This window comes from Zalophus californianus, chromosome 17, assembly GCF_009762305.2.
Source record: "Zalophus californianus isolate mZalCal1 chromosome 17, mZalCal1.pri.v2, whole genome shotgun sequence".
In the NCBI taxonomy this organism is placed as follows: domain Eukaryota; kingdom Metazoa; phylum Chordata; class Mammalia; order Carnivora; family Otariidae; genus Zalophus; species Zalophus californianus.
This window is the reverse complement of record NC_045611.1, coordinates 47,329,300-47,353,142: the sequence shown is the minus strand read 5'-3', so window position 1 is coordinate 47,353,142 and position 23,843 is coordinate 47,329,300. Positions and strand designations below refer to the sequence as shown.

General features: G+C 48.2%; 2 protein-coding genes across 6 annotated transcripts in view; one reads left to right on the top strand and one right to left on the bottom strand.

Annotated features, from left to right (window-relative positions):
* Window positions 1-9,886, bottom strand: part of SPTBN4 (spectrin beta, non-erythrocytic 4) — a 72,447-nt gene extending 62,561 nt beyond the window's left edge. For 4 of the 5 annotated variants that reach the window (XR_003524202.1, XM_027619091.1, XM_027619093.1 and 1 more), the window contains exon 1: window positions 7,485-7,656. Coding sequence is in view for 4 of the 5 variants with exons in the window: in XM_027619091.1 (XP_027474892.1) it covers window positions 7,485-7,656 (172 nt within the window). In the remaining variant the exon portion in view is untranslated. Of the gene's footprint in view, window positions 1-7,484; window positions 7,672-9,770 lie in introns of those variants that run through there. The other variant, XM_027619090.1, reaches the window with a different exon arrangement.
* A 1,448-nt stretch (window positions 9,887-11,334) lies between these two features.
* Window positions 11,335-23,843, top strand: BLVRB (biliverdin reductase B). The gene is made up of 5 exons (XM_027619510.1): window positions 11,335-11,504; window positions 18,046-18,210; window positions 18,347-18,436; window positions 19,695-19,823; window positions 23,579-23,843. Exons 1-5 carry the CDS (start codon window positions 11,426-11,428, stop codon window positions 23,734-23,736), a joined length of 621 nt encoding a protein of 206 aa, XP_027475311.1. The 5' UTR covers window positions 11,335-11,425; the 3' UTR covers window positions 23,737-23,843.

Below are 23,843 nucleotides of genomic sequence, written 5' to 3'. Positions count from 1 at the left end.
TTTTTTTTTCTCGATAGTGGTTTTATTTATTGATATTTACTATATTAGGAATTAAAACTAAGAAAAATTTCAAATACAAGTCTACACAAGCACACAGTTGATGAGCCAGTAGAGTGAAGAAGTCATTGCAGCCCCAGAAGACTCCACCATACACTCAGAAGGGAAGAATAAAAAAGACTAAGCTCTTTGAAGTATGAAACGTTTGACCTTCCAGAGTCCCTGGGCCACAGTTTGAGAACTGGGGCCTAGTTTTTCTCATGAAATGGGATTCAAAGCCTCTTGAATTTTAGTTGTCGCTAAAGCCAAGTTTGTATTTGTAGAAAAGTTACCCTACATGAGAATGTTTATGTAATGATGTGTGTAACACTAATTTTTAGCATTTACCTTATATGGTGGGTGTGAAAATAGACATCTGATGAACAGTTATTAGTACCTTCCAATTTAAGTTTCTAGGTTTTAGCCAAACTGCCCTTGTTACAATCAGTGAAAGTATGTTCAGCTGATTGAAATGTCTACTTATCACTTAGTAATTTCTCACATTTTGTTGGCTACTCTGGCCTATTTTTTTTTTAAGATTTTATTTATTTATTTGACAGAGAGAGACACAGCGAGAGAGGGAACACAAGCAGGGGGAGTGGGAGAGGGAGAGGGAGAAGCAGGCTTTCTGCCGAGCAGGGAGCCTGATGCGGGGCTCGATCCCAGGACCCTGAGATCATGACCTGAGCCGAAGGCAGACGCTTAACGACTGAGCCACCCAGGCGCCCCTTTATGTGACTTTTTAAAAAGATTTTATTTACTTATTTGTCAAAGAGAGAGAGAGAAGGAGAGAGAGAGCACAAGCAGGAGGAACAGCAAGCAGAGGGAGAAGTAGGCTCCCCGCTGAGCAGGGAGGCCAGCTCGGGACTTGAACCTAGGACCCTGGGATTATGACCTGGGCTGAAGGCAGACGCTTAACCAACTGCACCACCCAGGCATCTTATGAGTTGTCATTTATATATTCTCCGCTGTGGTAATCACTAGTCAGAAGCAAAACACACTTCCTTAGAATAAGACCTCAATGTATTCATACCTTTAGTACACAGAGACTTTCATAGAGCTGAGGAATAACTAACTGCTCTTTTATCCATTGTTGATTAAGGGGAAAGGATATAGTAACACTTAGTATGTCAAGGATGTTTGGCTACTGGTCTGAGAAAAGTTAGGAAGCCGGTGGATACCAAGTAGTGGTGGAAACCTGGGTACATCATAACCCCCATGCCTGTTGGTGGGGGTTAGACACCAGGGCAGCCATCTGGGAAGCGATCGGAGTCAAATTAAGTTAGGGCATACCCCCTAGTTGGGGGGTAGTGGATAAGGGCAGGTTGGGGCTTCGAGACAGCCTCATTGTCCATCACTGGGAAAATCGAATATGGTGAGTTCATACCATAGACTCCATGCAGCAGTTAGGAGCAATATAGTAGATGCGCACAGTGCCACATGGCTGAGCCTTTTCTTTTCTTTTTTTTTTTTTAGATTGTTATTTTATTTTATTTGAGAGAGAAAGGGGGGGCACAAGTGGGGAGAGGCAGAGGGAGAAGGAAGAGAGAATCCCAAGCTGACTCCATGCCCAAAGGGGAGCCTGTCCCGGGGCTCGATTCCGCGACCCTGAGATCATGACCCGAGCTGAAATCAAGAGTGAGACGCTTAACCGACTGAGTCCCCCAGGTGCACCCACATGGCTGAGTCTTAAGGCATAGTGCTGAATGGGAAGACAATGCAAAAACTGCAATCTTAGGGGCGCCTGGCTGGCTCAGTGGGAAAAGCATATGACTCTTGATCTCAGCATTGTGAGTTCAAGCCCCGTGTTGGGCCTAGAGCTTACTTAAAAACAAAAACCCACCTTCTAGAATATGCTAAAACCTTCACCAATGAGCAATGCTTGCATGCACAAACCCATATACATAGAGCTCTCAGCTTTGTAACAGTGAAATTGCAGTTCAGTAGGGAAAAGAAAGTCTTCTCAATAAATGGAACTGAGTCAACTGGATATCCATGTGGCAAAAAAAAAAAAAAAAAAACCCTGACCGACATTTCACACTGTACACAGTAATAAATACAGTAAATATCAGCTGGCTTATAAATCTAAATGTGAAAGGAATAAATAAGACTTTTAGAAGAAAACATTAAAAAATATCTCCAAGGGCACCTGGGTGGCTCAGTTGGTTAAGCAACTGCCTTCGGCTCAGGTCATGATCCTGGAGTCCCGGGATCGAGTCCCACATCGGGCTCCCTGCTCAGCAGGGAGTCTGCTTCTCCCTCTGACCCTCCCCCCTCTCATGTTCTCTCTCTCTCTCCCAAATAAATAAATAAAATCTTTAAAAAAAAAAATCTCCAAGACCTTAAAGTACGCGAAGATTTCTTCAGACACCAAGTGTTAGCGACACAGGAAATAATTATTAATGATCAAATTAGACTACATTTAAGTTAAGAACTAGTGTTTATTGGGGTGCCTGGGTGGCTCAGTCAGTTAAGCCTCCGCCTTCAGCTCGGGTCATGATCTCGGGGTCCTGGGATGGAGCCCCACATCAGGTACCCTGCTCAACGGGGAGTCTGCCCTCTCCCTCTGCCCCTCCCCCTGCTCATGCTCTCTCTCTTTCTCAAATATATAAATAAAATCTTAAAAAAAAAGAAATACTGCTCATCAAGAGGCAACACTAAAAGAACAAGAAGACAAGCCACATAGTGGGAGAAAATATTCACAACACATCTATCTGACAAAGGACCTGTACCCAGGACATATAAGAACTCCTACAAAACAATCAGAAAAAGGCAAGAAAATTAATATGCAAATAGGTAAAGGACTTGAATGGGCACTTCACAGGAAGCTATCCAAATAGTGAATAAACATATGAAAAGGTGCTCTATTTCATTAGTTGTTATTAGTCACCAGGAAAATGTAAATTAAAACCACAATAGAATGCACACCCAACAGAATGGCTAAAATTAAAAAGACTGACCGTACTAAGAGTTGGATGTACAGGAACTGAAGCCCTCACACACAGGTGGTGGGAATATAAAATGACACAAACCGGCAGTTTCCACTAAAGTTAGATATACACCTACACTATGACCCAATGCTTTCACTCCTGGGTGGAAATGAGTGCTTACGCCCACCAAAAACCTGTATTAGAAAGTTTAAAGCAGCAACAGTTTGTAATAGTTTGAAATACCAGGAATTACAGGCTTGCAATAGTCAGCTTGTGATAGCCCTAAACGAGGTGTAACCCAAATGCTCATCAACAGGTGAATGGATAGACTATGGCATACTCACACTGTGGAATACTATACAGCAACGAGCAGGAATATCCTACAAGGACAGGTAGACACGGATGAATCTCATCAGCACAGTGTTGAGTGAATGAAGCCAGACACAAAGGGGTACACCCTTCAAGATTCTATTTATATGAAGTTCAAACACCAGCAAAACTAGTGCGTGCTTCATGGAACACTACATCAAGAACGAATGATGTAATGTATGGTGATTAACACAACAATAAAAAATTAAAAAAAAAACTAGTGCGTGCTGTTAGAAGTTAGGATAGTGTTTACTCTTGGGATGTAGTGAGAGAGGTAGCCTGAGGGGGACTTCTCTGGGGTGGTCCTATTCTTTCCTTATCTGGAGATTGTTTACCAGAGGGTGCTCACCTGTGGAAATGCTGGACACTCACGATTTATCTGCCTTTTTGTGTGCATGTAATACTTTAATAAACAGTTAAAATACATGTATACATGCACAGTAATTAACAATGCACATTTTGCAAAATCATCGGCATGCAAAGATAATAATTTGCATTAAAACTATCAGAATGGGGATCGCCTGGGTGGCTCAGTTGATTAAGCGACCAACTCTTAATTTCAGCTCAGGTCTTCATCACAGGGTGATGGGATCGAGCCCCATGATGGTCTCTGTGTTGAGTGTGGAGCTGGCTTGGGATTCTCTCTCCCTCTCCCTCGGCCCCTCCCCCAACCCCACTAGAGCGCATGCACGCACACTCTCTCTCTAAAAAAATAAAAATAAATAAGCAAATAGCCTGTTCTTCAAACAAACAAACAAACAAACAAACAATTAGAATGGTTGCCCATAGGAGAGAAGGCACTGGTGCGAGATGTGAGAATAAAAGAGAATAAATGAATAGGGGCGCCTGGCTGGCTCAGTTGGTAGAGCACGAGATTTTTGATCTCAGGATTTCACGTTCAGGCCCCACGTTGGGCGTAAAGATTTCTTTTTAAAAAATGTTAAAAAGCAAAGAGACTAGGTGAATAGATAAAGAGGAAGAGAGGGTCCTCACAGACTGATGAGGACAGCGAGCCATAAACCGGGGAGCATGATTAAGGGAACTCTCTTGAGCATGGAGTCCAGATAATTTTCCCAAACGTGTTCATACAAAAGCGTGTTACTCAGAACTCTGCTTAAAGGTTTGGCCTTATAGTTTGAATAAGAAAAACCATGAGAGAAGTAAGCAAAGGGATGCAAAAGAAAATGCACCCTAGCGATCTACGTCACGGCATTAGGATTTCGAGCAGCAACATCATTTAAACAGTATAAACAGCATCCTGAAGTTACTGTTAAGCGGAATCTTTTTTTTTTTTTAAGATTTTATTTATTTGAGAGAGAGTGAGCACGAGCAGGGTGAAGGGGCAGGGGGAGAGAGAGAAGCAGATTCCCCGCTGAGCAGGGAGCCCAATGTGGGGCTCGATCCCAGGACCCTGGGATCATGACCTGAGCTGAAGGCAGACGTTTAACCAACTGAACCACCCAGGCACCCCAACCTGAACGTTAACTGGTTTTTCACTTTGGTTCTGGAGTCCAATATAACGTGTTTTAGTTCTAGAGAACTGTAGGCATAAGACATATAAACAGAATCGTCGGTTTGTTGCACTTAGGAAAATTATAGATATAATAATTTAAGTAGACACAGGGAGTGTATGAGAATTTTTTTTTCTTATAGGGGATCCCTACATTTCCGTGGACTAGATGTTTGTCTGTCTGTGGTATTCGGCACTGATGTTCTGTGAATCAGTGGTTCTCAGATGCGAAGAGTCCTTGATCCCCATGTTACCACATCCCACTTCTGCTTAAAATCTTACCATAGCTCCCCAGTGCCCTCACACCCTTCATGGTGGCTTATAGGGTCTAACTCACTGCCTCCTTTCACATTGTCATTTACTCACTACTTCAATCTAGCCACTTGCAACTTTTGGAGGTCTTCTCTTTCACTCTCCACCCCAGGGTTCACTATTATTCATCCTTCTGGGCTCAGCTTCAGTACCTCCTCCTCCAGGAAGCACCCTGACCCTCTGGATTGAATCAGGTACCTTATCTGAGCTTCTATAGTCCCTGGGCTTCCCCATCCCAGCCCTCCACCTGTGCCTCACCATCTGGGCCCTGACCACTCGGGGTCATCAGTCTCTGGCTGGATCTAACTCTCCCAGTGGCCTGGGAGCCCCGTGGGCTGGCTCAGTCACCCTTATGTCCCTCATATTGTCCAGCACAGGGCAGGCACAGGGCAGGCACTGAATAAATATTTTGTGGATAAATTCTAGAATTCTAAGTTGATGTGATCCCAAGGTTTTAAGGCTTGAAGAGTCTGAAAGTATGATTTTAAGTTTCCAAGAGTATATTTTTATACCGCTGTAGTTTCTCAATCAGAGGAAGCCGGCAGTCTGGGAGTTAATATTGGTTCATACTTTGTGGCACATACAGATTTTTTTTTAAATTGGGAAATTGAGGATAAACATCACTGCTAGCAATTTGAGGCCCACATTTCCCCATGGCTGGAGCTGGTGACCAGGGTGCTGCTTTCCAGCTGACCATGGTCCCCAGTCTACTCTTTTCTTCATGTCACCTGCTTCCCAGAGGCCCTTGGGTTGGACACCACTGTTCAACATCCTACAATTATGAAGTTCCAAGACTCTTAGTAGCAAAGGTCCCATGATTGTCAAATGTTGAGTTACTAAAATTCTTGAGATTCTCAGGGAACTGATTCCGACCTTAGGGTTTTAAGATTTCATGATTACTACAATCTATAGTTTATGTTTCTAACATTCCACATTCCCAAGATAATAAAGGTCCCAAGGGTCTAATGTTTTAAAGGCTTAAAGTTAATGATTATGAAGTTACCTGTCTCTGAAGGTTCTCAGGCTCTTTGCTCATGGTTGTTTTTTTCTTAAGTTTTTTATTTTATTTTATTTATTTTTAAAGATTTTATTTATTTATTTGTCAGAGAGAGAAAGAGAGCACAAGCAGGGGAAGTGGCAGGCAGAGGGAGAAGCAGGCTCCCCGCTGAGCAAGGAGCCCAATGCGGGGGCTGGAGCCCAGTGCGGGGCTTGATCCCAGGACCCCAGGATCATGATCTGAGCTGAAGGCAGACGCTTACCGACTGGGCCACCCAGGCGCCCCATAAAACTTATTTATTTGAGAGAGAGAGTGCGAATGGTGGTGGGGGGAGGAGTAGAGGGAGACAATTCCAAGCTGACTCCACACTGAGCGCAGAAGCCTGAGGCAGGGCTTGATCCCATGACCCTGAGATCGTGACCTGAACTGAAATCAAGAGTCAGAAGCTTAACCAACTGGGCCACCCAGACGCCCCTTTGCTCATAGTTTTAATGCTGATGATCAAATGCTTCTGAAGTTCTACAGCCCTCTCGTCTTTGCTTATATTGTTCTAAAACATGAAAGTTGGGTTGCTCACCATCCTGGTTGGCCCCAGACTGAGGGTTTCAGTGCTAAAAGCTGGAAGGTGTAGTCATTCTATCTCAAAATTCTCAGGATCTACAATTCTAATCTGAAATTCTAAAGGTTTAGGGTTATAAAGCCCCAAGGATCTATGTGTATTAGAGTTTAGGTTTCTAAGGGTCTAAGATCCTGGCGGAGGGTGGGGGAAATCAATGATTAAAATTTCTAAGGTCTGTGCTTATAAAGTTCTATGTTCTAAGAGTGTCATTTCTAAAGGCCTCAAGTTTGAAGAATCTCTGAGCATGACATTCCAAGGCCCAAAAATCCAATATTTCAGTGTCTTGCAGTTCTAAGAAAATATGCTTATAAAATCCCACATTTCTGAAACTCTACATTTCTAAGGTTCTAAGGCAGCACTGCCCCATCCAGTATCCACCAGCCACATGTGGCTATTTACATTTAAATTAATTAAAACGAAATACAATTAAAAATTCGGTCCCTCAAGAAGCACCGGCCACATTGCAAGCGCTTACAGCCGGAAGTACTAGTAGTTAGTGGTTAGTATATTGGACATCCCAGAGAGAGAATGTTTTCCCGTCACTGTGGAACATTCCACTGGACGGTGCTGGTCTATAGCTTCACCTGCAAAGTGTCTGTGAGTCTCTTTCCCATCCTCCAGGCTACCAAGGTTCTGGAATGCGGAGGTACACAGACACCACCCCAGCAGCCTCCTCCCTTCCCCCTCCCACCCCAACCTTCCTCCAGGTACCTGCCAAGGCCTTGATCCGGGAGCACTCAAAGAGGGAGGCGGCTGCAGTGGAGGCTGCTGGCTGCTCACGTTCCCAGGCCCGATCAGGACTCTCCCAGCGGGTTGTGGGATTGTTGTTGTTAGGGGCCGGTAGGCCCTCCATGTTGTCTACTTCCCCCGGTACCTGCGCCATTGGGGAAGGTGAGGCCTGGGGAGAAGCAGAGGCACATTAGGCTAGAAACAGGGCCTGAGCTCAGAGGTCCCGCTTCTAACAGTGGACAGGCTGTGAGTCCTGTCGACTCCCTTACCCGCAGTTTCCCTGTCTTTCAAGTGCACAGACTACTACTGACAAGTCATGTTCGTCCTGGCCACTTCATAGGGCTGTTGGTGAAGCACCCAGCTTAGCACCTGGCAGAGGGTAGGGGCTGGGCAAACTGTCCCTGTATTATTGTTAGAATGATGACACTGTTAGCAGGAGAACTCTACAATGCAGTAAGAACAAGAAATAACATTTCTTGAGTATTTGTGCTGCCCTCGGGACTTCCATAGGTGTTATCTTATTTAATTCCCACAAATTTAATTCCCTAAAGATAGGCTAGTATTTGGCCTATTTTACAGAGGAGGAAACTGAGGCCCAAGGTCACAAAGCTAGTGGGTAGCCAGAGTTCAAATGCAGGTACTGTGATCAAATGATTGCATTAAACAGCCCCAATTCTTCACCCTTATAACCGCATCCTTTGCCATGTAACTCTTGACCGTTCTTCTACTGTAGGGATGGGAAAATTGGAAGAGTGTCCCCTTGCAACCCTGACTCTGGGTTTGGCCCCATGACGAGCTCTGACTAACAGAAGTAGGTGGAAGTGCTGGTGAATTTTGAGCCTAAAACTCAAGAGACTTTGCATGTTTTCGCTTGTGCTTGATTGTGAGGGTGAGGAAAACATTGTCAGCATAGTCCCCGTCTAAGGCCGCAGTCACTGAAGCCAAGGCCAACTACATCAGCTAACACCGCTCCCAACCCCACATCCCAACATGTGAATAAACCCAGTCGAGACCACAAAAACTGCCCAGCTGAGCCCAGCCTAAATCACTGACCTCAGACTTGATGGTTAAATAAACGCTCAGTGTTTTTAAGACACTGAGTTTGGGGGTGGTTCCTTACGTAGCATTATTGTGGTAACAGCTAGCTGACGTGTTGTCTGATCCAGAGCTAGGCTCTAGAACACTGCCAGATTGCAAATATGAAATTTAAGGGGGTGAGAGACATCAGATGCGTCTCCTCCTCCCTCCCGGCCCCCTGATTCCAAAACTAAGAAAGGAGGGAACTGCGGGGAGATCAATGTCCTTCTCAAAGACTCAGACAGTTGACAACCCACCAGATTGTAGGAAAGCAGGGTCCAGGTCTTGGTCAGTGTAGTGGAGACTGCCCTTTTGGTGGACACTCCAAAATTCACTGTTATTCTTCTCTCCTTCCACGGAGAGCTCTAAGTGGGCATATGGCTACTTACCACCTGTGTGACCTTGGCCAGTCACTTCCTCTCTCTAGGCCTCAGTTTGTTCATCTGTAAAATGGTAATGATAACAGTGCCCATTTCCTAGGGATGTTTGTGGATGAAATCAGTTAATAATGCAGGGAACATGGTATCTAGTACATGCAAGCCCTTGATACATGGTCCTTGCTATTATTATTCATCCTCTGGTCACATATCGTAGCAAATCAAAGTGCCTGTGCTCAAGTCAGACAGACATGAGTTCAAGCCCTGCTTTATTCCCGCTGTGTCTTTAACCCATCTTTAACTTGGCCTCTCTGCCTCAGTTTCCCTCCCTGTTAAATGCTGATCATAACTGTTTCCTCAGTGGAGGATACTTGGGGATGGGGAGGCACTTAGCACTTGGTGAGCGTCAGCCCGCGGAAGGGCACTGGCCATTACGCGACTGAATGGAGAAAAGGAAGGGAGGAGAAGGAGATGGGGGAGGTGGAGAGAGGTGTCCTGCGGCCCCAGCAAAGGCTCGAGGCTGGGGGTGGGAATCGATGCTTTAACCCTTCCAAGGCCGCACCTCTCTGTCCCTGCAGTCTAGTCACTGCTCGCAAGGAGGGGGCCCGGGAAGGACAAGGCCTGGGTGGAAGACCCACGCACGGCGCGAGGCTGGCTGGGCTGAGGGGTGGGGGCTCCTTCCGCCCTGGACCCTTCCCCTCCTCCAGCCCGGGAGACCCTAGGGGCTCAGGCCATGCCCACAGCACGCGGGGGAGGGATGCTCGGGCAGGTGGGGAGATGCTGCAGGGAGGGGCTCTCACCCCACGCCGCTCACCTGGGCCCGCGGCCGCCGGTGCCGCTGTCCCCGCTGCTCGCGGCGCCCGACCGCCCTCCCTGTCGGCGTTCGGGGGCCCGGCCCGGCCCGGCCCGGCTCCGCTGGGCCCCGCCGGCCCCGCCGCTCGACCAGATCCGCATGCGCCGCCGCCGCCGCCGCCGCCGCCGCCGCCGCCGCGCCTCCCCCGCTCGCGCGGCCGCCGCGCTCGGCGCGCCCCCGGGACCCCCTCCCGCCCACCGTCCCCCGCCGCCTCGGCCGCCTGCAGCGCTGGCCCACGCGCGGTCACACACCGAGCCACAGCACTCACGGGGCCAGAGGTAGCGTCACACACAGCCACGCATCCTTCACGGGGTCACATACTCCCACACTGGCACACACACACACACAGGGTCACATACAGCTTCGCAAACATGACCCACAGCCACACACTCACACAGTATCACCCCCCCCACGGGGTCACACAGAGTCAAACACTCAAACTCAGACGCAGTCACACGCTCACATGGGGTCCCACACTGGCATAGTGCCCGACAGCCTCACACATAGTGACACACTTGAATAGTGCCACCACCACCCACGCTGTGTCACGCACACAGTGTATGTATGTCATACACTGTCGCACACTCCCGTGGGGTCACAAGGAGTGTCATACACTCACAGGTCACACACAGCTTCACAATCACACAGTGTCACACACTTTTTTACACGCTCAAGCTTGTCACACCAGTCACACACTCACGTGTCACACATCCTGCACTGTCACACACTCATACATCATACAGTCACAAGAGGTCACAAATAGCTAACACCCACAGCCACACACTCAAATAGGGTCACAGTCACACATCCTTACATGACACGTGGGGTGTCCTACACTGTCACTGTCTAACAGTCACACACTCCCATAAAACACATCTCACACATGTCCCACACCATATCCCCCAGCTTCATGGATGCATACAGCATCACAGATGGACACAGTGTCATCCATCCACAGTGGCACCACAAGGTCACGAAAGAACAGCATCAATGCTTGCCACACGTGGTGTCACACGCAGTCCCCTACTGCAACATAGCGCTACACACAGGGGATGGCACATGGTGTCATCCACAATCTTGCTCTCCCTTGGGGTTACTCACACAGTCCCACAGAGTCACACGGGCACATATACACACACAGTGTCACACCCTCCCTCACTTTCTTCCCTCGTAGCTTCCAGAAGGCCTTGGGGTACAGTGTGAATCGCAGGTCAGCGTCAGGCACTAGGAGAGGGGGCGTGAGCCAAAAGAGGTCGGTGGGCGTGGCCCGCGTTTCTCCCCGCCCCCTGCTAGAGCGCAGGGGCGGGGAAGCGGGTCCACCCACGCTCCTCCCAGTTGGCCATATAGGCCACGCCTCCCAGTCTAAGTGGCAGGCGGAGGGGGCGGTGCTGGGCGGCAGGCAGAGGGGCGTGCCGCCTACTGTCCCGCCCACCGCATTCTTCCTAGCTAGAGGCGTGGCCTGTTGGGCCCAGAGGCAGGCTGAGGCGTGGCCTTTCGTGCCTGCCCCGCCCCGTCCCTCCCACCGGAGAAGGACGGAGAGGGCGGCCCAGCAGCCAGCCAGTCGGTTCCCGCGCGTCGTGCAACTCCGTGGCCTCGCACCCCCACGACTCCGCAGAATGGCCGTCAAGAAGATTGCCATCTTCGGCGCCACGGGCAGGACCGGGCTCACCACCCTGGCGCAGGCGGTGCAAGCAGGCATGAGCTGGGGTGGGCGGGGGATGTCACGGGGTGCACATGCAGCACATTAGGAAGGGGCCTCCTGGGACCCGGGGGAGGCTGGTTGGGCCATCAGTGCTTTGGTTTGTGACCTAGGGGCAAAGCAGGTGGCGACGGGGACAGAAGTGGGGGACGCTGTGAGGTCCAATTTTATGTGAGTCCAAGGACTAGGAATTGGTCCTGGGAGGCAAGGGGGACTCCAGTGACAGGTTGCTCTTATGAAATACATACAGTGCTCTTATGAAACGTTGTTACTGTAGTTGTGGTGGTGGTTAGCGCACGTAGCGAGGGCTTACTCAGCCAGGCAGCGGCTTGCCTCCCAGCACCTACAGCTCTTCATGTGCGGTAAGAACTAGTATCACCTCACTTGACAGAAGAGAAAACTGAGGCCCAGAGAGTGACTTGCCCAATATCAGACAGCTGAAAGTGGTGGTGCTGGGATTTGAACCCAGCCTGTGCTCTTAACTGCCGAAAGTCCACCGGCTCCTGGCCTGGGCGGCAAGGCTGGAAGTCGAGAAGGCTGGGGGGCCTGTTGCTGTGAGCACCTAATGGAAAGAGGATAGCGGAGACATAGGTGAAGGCTTGGGCGCTGGTCGTGGGAAAGTGGGTGAGAGCTGGAAATTCGCAATTGCCTCAAGAAAGGGGTAAGCATCCCGCATCCTCCCTGTTTCCACCATCTAGACTTCACCAACCCCCAGCGGGGCCTGGGACTTCCAGATATAGGACCCCACCCTTGCTGGCCTCAGTGCCTCTGACGATATTGACTATCTGGGTGCCCCATAGGGGTGGAGGCTGCTAGGATTCCACTCTCTGATACCCTGTAGCCCAGCCCACCCTCCGCAGACTCTGCCTGACAGTTCCTCATCAGGCCCACTGCTCACCCCTTCTCCAAGAAGACCTAGTGAGGATCTTGATTTGTGGGGTGGGGGGGGGGAAGAAATTTGCGGATAAGCATTTCTGGGGGAGGAAGGAAGAGGGAGAAGTTGAGAGGTGCTGAGTCACCATGAGGATCTGGATTCCCATGTGACTACCTTACCCTTAATCCTGAATTCCACTGAACTGGGCTTGTCCACCCTGCTGGTCACAGTTGGGACTGCACCCCAGGGAATTGAGAGCTGAGGCCTAGGGGAGGCTCTGCCTTCTCCAGAGCCACAGTGAGCCCCTGAGCCTCACTCTCCCCATCAGAAAAAGAAGAGCTTGATTGAGCTGGGATTTTATTTACCTCGGTGATTCTATAGGCTGGTGCTGGCCTGCCCACATTCAAATCCCAGCTCTGCCACTTACCACCAACATGGTCAAATGCCTTGTCATCAGTGTGCCTAGATACCTGCAAAGTGGGAATAAAACTAGTAGCGCTTGCTCTGGGGTGCTTGCAATGATTAAATGAGATAATATATGGAAAATGTGCAGAATTGTATCTGGTATATAGTTGGTGCTCAGTGGGCCTTCTCTAGGCTAAGCGAACTCGGCCGTGTGATCCTGGCTTAGTTGTCTAAAATTGCCTCAATTTCTCCATCTTCAAAATGGGCATGGTTGTTGCAATCTGGTGCTTTTCAAACTGTGGGTGATAGTGAGTTTTGAAATATACTTAATTGGTCATAAAGGTGTAAGACTGTATCGCATATTGTATATTGGTTTAATGAACCTTCTTTCAGTTATATATGTGCGGATTTGTATATACTGGGTTAGGCTTTGAAATCCATTTTGTACTGAGGGTTGAGATAAAAAAAACTTAAAAAGGGCATGATCTCTGCAACTTACTCTCAAATAGGAAAAAAATTATATATGTATAAATGTATTTATATACACACATCTATAATTATGTATGTTATATGTTATATATACACACACAGAAAGATAAAGCAAAAGCAAGCATGAGAATTGCGGTCTTGCAACTTTCCTAGATGTCTGAATTTTTTTCAAAATAAAAAATTAAGGGCGCCTGGGTGGCTCAGTTGGTTAAGCGACTGCCTTCGGCTCAGGTCATGATCCTGGAGTTCCAGGATCGAGTCCCGCATCGGGCTCCCTGCTCAGCAGGGAGTCTGCTTCTCCCTCTGACCCTCCCTCCTCTCATGTGCTCTCTCTCTCTCTCATTCTCTGTCTCTCAAATAAATAAATAAAATCTTTAAAAAAAACAAAATAAAAAATTAAGAGAAAAATATAAAGTAAGGAATTTGTAAAAAAAAAAAAAAAACACAGAAGAAGTTTGGAAGTACCTTCCAAATGCTCTTTTTTCCAAAGGTAAAAATCTGTGAGTTCTAAAACACTACTGTTTGGTATGGTAGCCTACTAGTCACATGTGGCTATTGAAATTTACATTTAAATGTGGGTTGTGTTAAAAAAAATTTTTTGGAAAAAAAATACCATTCGTCTGTAGAAAGAACTTAGCACAGCACTTGGCCTATAAGAGGTTCTCAATATATGTCACTAATCAGCAAAAATAGAACACTAATGGGCACCCTTGTACTGAGCCTGTGTCGAAGCTCTCACTCTCCAGGAGGACATGTTTCTCCCCTGGAATACCCAGAATTTACTAGGGTCCGTTTTAACCATTGGTAGTTAACCAATGCCCACATTGGCACCCTGGAAGCCCCCGCTGCTCCATGATGTGTGAGAGTACAACACAGGTTTTGTGTCATTCCCTGAAGAAAGGTGGTCACACAGGATGGGGACACTGGGATTTATCGTTTTCACGCTAGAGAGGAGACTGGGGTCCAATTAGGGAAGGTGTTTCCTGTGGTTCCTCAGCCAGTAAGTGGCACAGCTGGCAGCCAGGTCCATGGAGCAGTAAAGCCTGCGCTTTTGTGTTTATAAAACACCAGGGAGACGGTGGCGAATATGACAATGTCCCCAGACCTGCAGGGCCACTGATATATTCCAGGGCAGTGTCAGTAGGACCGTGACAGAGGACACCCAAGTACCTGGGGGCCCGGGGAAAGGATAAAGGGTGCTCCTGGCAGAGGGTGCAGCACGTGCAAAGGCCAGGGGGCAGGAAACGACATGATGCATTTGATGAACTGAAAGAGGTGCAGTGGGTGAAGAGGGTAGTGGTTCCAGCACAGCCTGGAGAGGTGGAGAGGCCAGACCCCAAGGGACTGGAAGGCTGTCGTGAGGAGCATAGACTTCATCTCAGGGCACTGAGGGGAGGGTTATGAACAGGAGGGCACTCCAATATAACTGTGGAAAGCTCTGTCTGGCTGCCACATGAATATGGATGGGAGGGGCTGACACAGGGGCCAGGAGCCCAGGGAGGCCTAAAGCAGGACAGGAAATAACAGTCTTTTTTTTTTTTTTTTTTTTTAAGATTTTATCTATTTCTTTGACAGAGAGGGAGAGAGAGAGTGCAAACAGGGGAGCAGCAGAGGGAGAGGGAGAAGCAGGCTCCCCACTGAGCAGGGAGCCCGATGTGGGGCTCGATCCCAGCACCCTGGGATCATGACCTGAGCTGAAGGTAGACTCTTAACTAACTGAGCCACCCAGGCCCCCAGGAAATAACATTCTGAGACGATTAAAAAGAGTAGTAACAGCCAGCACCCATATATGATTCATTCCTGTGCCAGGCACTCCCCCAAACTTTTCATTTGTTTGTCTTAGTTTCCTACTTTTTATAACAGCTTTGTTTTGTTAAGATTTCATTCACATCCCATATAAGTCACCCACTTAAAGTATACAGCTTAGTGCTTTTTGGCCTAATCACAGAGTTGTGCAGACATTATCCCAATTAATTTAGAACATTTTCATCACCCCCAAAAGAAATCCCTAGGAGTCATCCCCTCCCCATTTTTCTTCTCAACCCCTCCCCCAGGGGGCAAATACTCCTCTACTTTCTGTTTGTACGGATTTGCCTGTTCTGGCCATTTCACATAAATGGAATCCTACACTATATGGTTCCTTGTGCCTGGTTTCTTTCACTTAGCAAAGAACATTTTTTCAAGGTGTGTCCGTGTTGTAGCATGTATCAATATGTCCTTTTTTTCTATTGCTGGGTACTGTTATGTACATTGTATGGATAGACCACATTTTATTTATCCATGAGGTTGAGGGACATTGGATCGTTTCCATTTGGGGCTATTATGAATAATGCCCCTGTGGACTTCCATGTACAAGTTTTTGTGTGAACATATGTTTTCATTTCTCTTGGTCACATACCTAGGAGTGGAAAGTTTGAGTCATATGAAAACTCCATGTTTATCCTTTTGAGGAACTACCAGACTGTTTTCCAAAGCAGCTTCATCATTCAACACACCCATCAGTAGTATATGAGGGTTTCAATTTCTCCACATGGGCGCCAACATTTAATGTCTGTCTTTTTTATCACCCATTCTAGTGGGTGTCAAGTTGTACCTCGTGGTGGTTTTGATTTGCATTTCCCTGTTGACGAGTGATGTTGAGTATCCTTTTGCATATCTATTGGCCATTTGTGTATCTTCCTTGGAGAAGTCTCTATTCAGATTTTTTGCCCAATTTTTAATTGGGTTATTTATCTTTCTATTTCTGAGTTGTAGGCGTTCTTTATATATTCTGAATACAAGTCCCTTATCGGATGTATGACTTAACAAAAGTTTCCTCCCATTCTATGGATTATCTTTTCACTTACTTGATGGTGTCTTTTTTTTTTTTTTAAAGATTCCATTTATTTGACAGAGAGAGACACAGCGAGAGCAGGAACACAAGCAGGGGGAGTGGGAGAGGGAGAAGCAGGCTTCCCACCGAGCAGGGAGCCCGATGGGGGCTCGATCCCAGGACCCTGGGATCACAACCTGAGCCGAAGCCAGACACTTAACGACTGAGCCACCCAGGCGCCCCTTAATAGTGTCCTTGAAGCACACAAGTTTTTAATTTTGATGATGTCAGTGTGTCCATGTTTTCTTTTGTTGCTTGTGTTTTTATGTCATAGCTAGGAAACTATTGCCTAATCCAAAGTCACAAAGATTTATACCTATGTTTTTTTCTAAGACGTTTTATGGTTTTAGCTCTTACATTTAGGTCTTTGATCATTTTTGAGTTAATTTTCATATATGGTGTGGGAGAGGGATCCAACTTCATTCTTTTTACAGATGGATATCCACTTGCCCCAGAACCATTTGTTGAAAAGACTTTTCTTTCCCCCTTGAATTGTCCTGGCACACTTGCCAAAAATCAACTGTCCACATTAAACCTTTAGATACATTATTTAAATCTACATTTAAATCTGTATTCGAAATAACGAATGGCATCATTCGTTAAGCACTACCTTAGCAGCCAACTGCACAAGATATTCCAGGCTCATCTTGTCCTTTCTCTGCCCCAGGCTGGCAATCAGCCCTTTCTCGAAGGAGCTCGGGTTCACTTATCCCAAGAATGATACTTAGAGGCTGTCTCAGTCAGCTCGGGTTGCTATAACAAAATACCATAGACTGGTGGCTTAAACAACGGATGTTTATTTCTCATAGTTCTGGAGACTGAGAAGTCCAAGATAAGGTATCAATAGATTTGGCCTCTGGTGAGGACCCTCTTCTTGGATTGCAGACAGCTGACTTCTTGCTGTGCCCTCACCTGGTGGAGAGAGAGCTCTGGTCTCTTTCTCTTCTTCTTCTTTTTTTTAAATTTTATTTTATTTATTTATTTGAGATAGAGGGGGTAGAAGGGGAGGGGCAGAGGGAGAGGGAGAGAGAAAGTCTCAAGTCAACTCCATGCTGAGCGCAGAGCCCGACTTGGGGCTCGATCCCACGACCCTGAGATCACGACCTGAGCCAAAATCAAGAGTCAGATGCTTAACTGACCAAGCCAACTAGGTGCCCCTCTTCCTCTTCTTGTAAGGACACTAACCCCATCATGGGGCCCCCACCTTCATGACTCATCAAAACCTAATTACCTCCCAAAGGCCCCATCTCCAAATACCATCACATTGGAGGTTAGGGCTTTAGCATATGAATTTGATGGGGGGCGGTGATAAACATTTAGTCCATAACAGAGACCACAATTAATAATTTTTTTATATCATCATTTGCATACACCCAAACATTAACATCCTTTGCCAGTGTTTAGAACAAAGGAAGAAATGTGTTGGCTGTGAAACTTAAAATGGATGTGTATGTGTGGGGACACAGACTCATTCAAAATTCTTTGGGAGGGGACATACCAAGATGATGTTCAAAATCTTTAATGACCACTTAGACCGGGCCCAGCCCTTCAGAAGTAAGCCTCGGGGACCAATCCCAGCACTGGGCAACCTTTGGGCAACTCATGTTTTCCTCTGTACCTCACTTTCCTCCAGGAGCATGGATGGGGGGCATAGGCCAGTGTGATGCCAGGCTTTAACCCTTTAGTTGCTGGAGAGTGGAGAAGTCTGGGGAGTACGGGGCGGGGAGGCCATTGGAGGCAGGTTGTTTATAAACTGGAATGAAGGTATTGCCCCACCGCAGGGGACCTGGGGGGTGGATTTGGGGGTTCGTGGCACCCTCTAGGACCCAGCCCCTGGAGCCTGGGGGTGCCAGCCCGCAAGCCCACTGACCTGCCTCTCTGCTTTCTTTGCCCACAGGTTATGAGGTGACAGTGCTGGTGCGGGACGCCTCCAGGCTGCCCCCAGAGGGGCCCAAGCCGGCCCACGTGGTAGTGGGTGACGTTCTGCATGCGGCCGATGTAGACAAGACCGTGGCTGGGCAGGATGCCGTCATCGTGCTGCTGGGCACCCGCAATGACCTCAGTACTGAGCCCCCCCTCTGCCCACGGCCCACCCCTGGGCCTCGGCCCCCAGCGCCACCCCCGCCCCCAGCCCCACCCCTGCCACCCCAGCCACCACCGCCGCCTGCTAGTGACAGCCACTCTCTGTCCCCTCTAAGGTCCTACCACAGTTATGTCCGAGGGTGCCCGGAACATTGTGGCGGCCATGAAGGCCCATGGCGTGGACAAGGTCGTGGCCTGCACCTCGGGTGGGTGGTGGGGTCATAGGGATGGGGCTGAAGGGTGGAGGGTAGGTACTGGACAGGCAGCCAAGGGGCTTCTGCAAGGTGGCATTGGAGCCATCCCAAGTTCCTGTGCATTTATTGAGCACTAACGGTATGCATGAACCTTGCTGGGTGATGCTGGGGACGCAGTGGTGACCAGTACAGCCCTGGGCTCTGTACTCACGGGTCTCGTACATGGGAGGGAAGTGGTGAATAGACCCATCATTGCACAGGGATAGGCCAGAGTAGTCGGGGCCAAGATGGAGGGACACAGAGGGATCAGGGCCAGAACAGGAGAAGCCCCGAGGTGGCACCTGACCCAGCCCGAGAGAGGGACAGGGAGAGCCTCCTGCAGGAAAGGACAGCGCCAGGCATACACAGACCGGGTCTCTGCCCTCACAGAGCTCCCCATTTTTGAGGAGAGCCACATTAAATAACTGGTTGCCTCGAATAATCCAAAACACAGGGTACAGTGTTCATAACCGGAACCTTTAATGCAAACAGCATTTACTGAGCACTTAACCGTCTGCTAGGCACCATCTGAGTGCCTTAGGATGAATGCCACTTAATCCTCACCAAATTCTGAGTATTTATGCTGAGAGCAGCACATAGTAGGTGCTCAGTTAATAGTAGCTGTTCTTATGCAAGGCGATGGAGGCACAGGGAGGCCCACCAGCTGACCTGAGTTCACACAGCTCATGGCTGGTTTCCACCGCCTCCATGCCTTGCCTCTGGGTTCCATCCTCCCCAGGAAGGGAAGGGACCTGAGGGAGGGCAGAGGGATCAGCAGTTGCGAAGGCTCTGAGGTGGGAGCGTGGCTGGAGCAGAGTGTGTGAAAGGGAGAGTGTTGAGCGCCGCGGTCAGGGGGCTGATGGCGCCAGATGCGGTGGGGCCTCGTGGGCTCTGATGGGGACTCTGCTTTCACCCCGAGTGATACGGAGCTGCAGATGAGCTCTGACCCTCTGGGGTCAGAGGCCCCATCTGGCTGCGTGTGGGGACAGAGATGGGCAGACCAGAGAGGAGGCTGCTCCCACGGGCCAGGTAGGAGGTAACTGGACAGGAGCAGGTGGGGAGAGAAGTGGTCAGCCCTTGTGTGGCCGTCAGAAAGACAGGAGGCTGGGACAGCTGGAAGGCCGTGGAGGGCCCCTGTAGGGTTTTCTCCTGGCATAAGGCCAGCAGGCTGTGTGGCCTGGCCAGTCTGTCCTCAAGCTTTCGCTCACTGTGCCCTGTGTCCTCCCCCCAGCCTTCCTTCTGTGGGACCCGACCAAGGTGCCCCCACGACTGCAGGATGTGACCAATGACCACATCCGGATGCACAAGGTGCTGCAGGAATCGGGCCTGAAGTACGTGGCCGTGATGCCACCACACATAGGTGAGTGGGGCTGGGACCTGGCGGCAGGGTCGCCACCAGCCTGCGCCCTCCTATCTGCTGGGGAGATCTGCCAGGCCTTCCCCGGCCAGTGTAAAATTGCAGACCTTCCCCTTATACTTTCTGTTCTCTCTCTTGCTTGATTTTATCTGCTTTCTAACACCCTTGCGGCTATCTCTGTTGAACCAACCACCCCAAATTTAGAAATGTAAAACAACCACCATTATTATTATTATTATTATTATTATTATTATTATTATTAGTGAGTTCCTGGGCCTAGCCCATATTCAAGGGAAGGGGACTTACCTTTCACCACACAGAGCATATCATTCCTTTCTTTTTTTTTTTTTTTAACGATTTTATTTATTTATTTGACACAGAGAGAGAGACAGCGAGAGAGGGAACACAAGCAGGGGGAGTAGGAGAGGGAGAAGTAGGTTTCCCGCCGATCAGGGAGCCCGATGCGGGGCTCAATCCCAGGACCCTGGGATCATGACCTGAGCCAAAGGCAGCCACTTAACCAACTGAGCCACCCAGGCGCCCCGATTCCTTTATTTAGTGTGGGTTTCTATCACTAGAATGTCAACTCCTTGAAGGCATGGATTTTGTCGTGTTTTGATCACAGCTGTGTTCCCAGCACCCAGAACAGGGCTGAGCATATAGTAGATGCTCAGTAAATATGAGCTAATGTTGGATGAACTAATCCAGGGGAACCACACTTCCCAGGGGCGTTGTGGAGAGGATCAGTAAACTACACCTACGTCCTCTTCTCCCAGGTCTAGAATTCTCCTTGAGAGACACACAGAGACAGACACAGGGAGACATTCATTCATTGATTCAACAAACGTCTCTCGCATACGGAGTGTGTGCCCTTATAGAGCCCGGTGACACAGTCTGCTCTCATGAGGCTCACATTTCTGGCAGGGAGACGAGGAAGCTAGATGCTCTTCCTGTTAGGTATGGTGCAGGGAATGGAGAAACTGTAAAGCACAGAGAAGGGAGTAACGGGGAGCCATTCATATAGACTCCCTAAAGAGATGGCTTCGCGCAAGGAGGAAAGGAGGCAGATGAATGTCCATGGAAGAGAGGACTGGAATGAGGGAACAGCGGTGCAGAAGCCCAAAGGCCCAAAGGCCAGGCACTTGTATCTCCTTCATATCTGCCTGCTCACTGAAAGAGCAGTTTGTTTTGTTTTTTTAAGATTTTATTTATTTGTTTGAGAGGGTAGAGAGAGAGAGAAAGAACATGAGCGGGGGTGTCGGGGTGGGGAATAGAGAGGGAGAAGCAGATTCCCCGCTGAGCAGGACACCAGACACAGGGCTCGATCCCAGGACCCCCAGATCATGACCTGAGCTGAAGGCAGGTACTTACTTAACCCACTGAGCCACTCAGTCACCCCTGCTTTGAGCAGTTCTACTTTGCCCTCTGCCTCCTGGGGCCCCTGACAGGAGGAGGCCTGCACACTTTCTAGAGGGTCAAATAAGGTTCAGTGTTTGAGTTCAGTTTAGGGCCCTATTGGGACCAGAATCCTAAGCTTTGAATCGGTGGCAGTGAGGCTGTGGGGGTGGAGCTGGGTGAAAATCCCAGCCCTGGCACCGTGGGGACCTCAGGCCCGCGGCCTCTGAACCTTGGTTTTGTCATCTCTGAACAGAGCACATATTACAGAACATCTGTACGTATCTTGACCTCCTGGGTTTGAAGTGAAGCCCAGAGACATCATGCCTAAAAATTATTTAACACAAAGTACCTTTCTAAAAAAAAAAAAAGGTGGGCAGGGGGGCCTGGGTGGCTCAGTGAAGCGTCTGCCTTCAGCTCAGGTCATGATCCCAGGGTCCCGGGATCGAGCCCTGTGTTGGGCTCCCTGCTCAGTGGAGAGTCTGTTTCTCTCTCTCCCTCTGCCCCTCTCTGCTCATGCTCTCTCTCTCTCAAATAAGTAAATAAAATCTAAAAAAAAAACAAAAACAAAAACCCAAAACAAAAAACACAGAGTACCTTTCTTCAGTTTCTTTTTCTTTTTTTGGTGGTATGTGTGTAAAAATTTTGAAACCTCCAGAAAAGTTGAAGAAATTAAAGCTTTGTGAATATCCATAAACCCTTCATCTGGATTCAATTAACATTTTGCCGTTTGCTTTATCTTTCATGCATACCTCTGATGTGTATATATGAATACATGTGTATATATATATTTTATAGCATGTGTGTATATATATATTTATTTTTTTTTATTATGTTAGTCACCATACAGTACATCATTAGTTTGTGATGTAGTGTTCCATGATTCATTGCTTGCGTATAGTAACCAGTGTTCCACGCAGTACGTGCCCTCCTTAATACCCACCCCCCACCCCCCTCCCCTCTAAAACCTTGTTTGTTTCTCAGAGTCCATAGTCTCTCGTGGTTCATCTCCCCCTCTATTTCCCCCGCTTCAGTTTTCCCTTCCTTCTCCTAATGTCCTCCACGCTATTCCTCATGTTCCACAAATAAGTGAAACCAGATGATAATTGACTTTCTCTGCTTGACTTATTTCACTTTGTGTGTGTGTGTGTATATATATATATATTTTTTTAAATTTTTTTTCTGGCTGAACCATTTGAAAGTAAGGTGCAGACATCATCACACTCCACTCCTAGAACCTTGATAGGTGTCTCCCAAGAAGAAAAATCTTTGGGAATGGCCCAGTGTACCATTAATGCACCAAGGGAATGGAGGTTAACTCGATCACATCATTTAGTGTCTATTCCATATTCAATATTCAGATTTCTTCAATTGTCAAGAAATAGTGGGGTGCCTGCCTGGCTCAGTTGGAAGAGCTGCAACTCTTGATCTCAGGGCTGTGGGTTCAAGCCCCACACTGGGTTACTTAAAAATAAAATCCTTAAAAATATATATATTTTTTTTTTCAATGTCCCCTCCCTACAAAATCAGGATCTGACCAAGGATCATGGGCTGTGTTTAGTTGCTATGTCACCTTGAATCTGAAACAATCCTCCATCTCTCTTCTTTAAAATGTCTCATAAAATTAACCAAACCAGGTGTCTTTCTGAATATCTCATGTCTCACGTTCTGGATTTCTCTGCTTGTTTTCTCTCAGGCCCAGATGAAACATTGTTGGCAGGAATGTCACTTGGGTGAGGGGTGTATGTTTCTTACTGCACACTATTCCAGGTTGCCCCTGTACCGGTCGGCTGCATTCGATCCCTCAGTTAAGTTGATCCCTGTCAGAGATTTTTAATTATCATAATGCAGCCAACAGGTGCCCTCCTAATGGCCAAGGTATGCCTCCAGACGGAAGGACCCAGAGCAAATGTAGCCTTTGCCACTGGGAAGTCACCCTTTGCAACCCTGGGAAGTGACTTTCTTGCAGATTCAGTTTGCCCATGGGTAACATTGAGTTATTTAATCATTCCTAGCCTAGTCCCTGCTTTATTTCTCTCCCTATAACATATTGTCTCTTTTACTCTCTTATTTGTTGCCTTCTCCCAGGGAACGTCTGCTTGCAAAGGGCAGGGGGTTCTTGGCTGTTTTGTCCCTTGTTGGGTGCCCAGCACCTGACACCTAATAGGCCATCAGTAAGGATTTGTCGAATGAATGAAGTAAGGGGTATAGATTGACATCCTTTGCATTTGTAAGGGTTTCATACATCATTGATTCTTATACCCTCTGGGCTGGGTACACTGTAAGCACCCTGGAGTGGTCACACGCTGTGGGAAGGGGAAAGGACATGGGCTTCACCCATCCCCTGTGTCCTTACCTTGCAGGAGACCAGCCGCTGACAGGGGCCTACACAGTGACCCTGGATGGACGAGGGCCCTCCAGGGTCATCTCCAAACATGACCTGGGCCACTTCATGCTGAGCTGCCTTACCACCGATAAGTACGATGGCCACAACACCTACCCCTCCCACCAGTACGACTAGAGACTAGGGCTCTGATCCTGTCCGGGAGGACAGCATTCTGGGAAATGGAGAACAGAGGAAAGGAGTAAATAAATCTTGAGCCAAGAGCTTCAAATTATTCTAGAAGA

Excerpts from the sequence above, each read along its gene's own strand:
- BLVRB (XM_027619510.1), top strand. The coding sequence starts at position 11,426 with ATGGCCGTCAAGAAGATTGCCATCTTCGGCGCCACGGGCAGGACCGGG. Across the intron at positions 11,505-18,045 it reads GGCGCAGGCGGTGCAAGCAG|GTTATGAGGTGACAGTGCTG; the intron begins GCATGAGCTGGG and ends CTTTGCCCACAG. Across the intron at positions 18,437-19,694 it reads GGTCGTGGCCTGCACCTCGG|CCTTCCTTCTGTGGGACCCG; the intron begins GTGGGTGGTGGG and ends TCCTCCCCCCAG.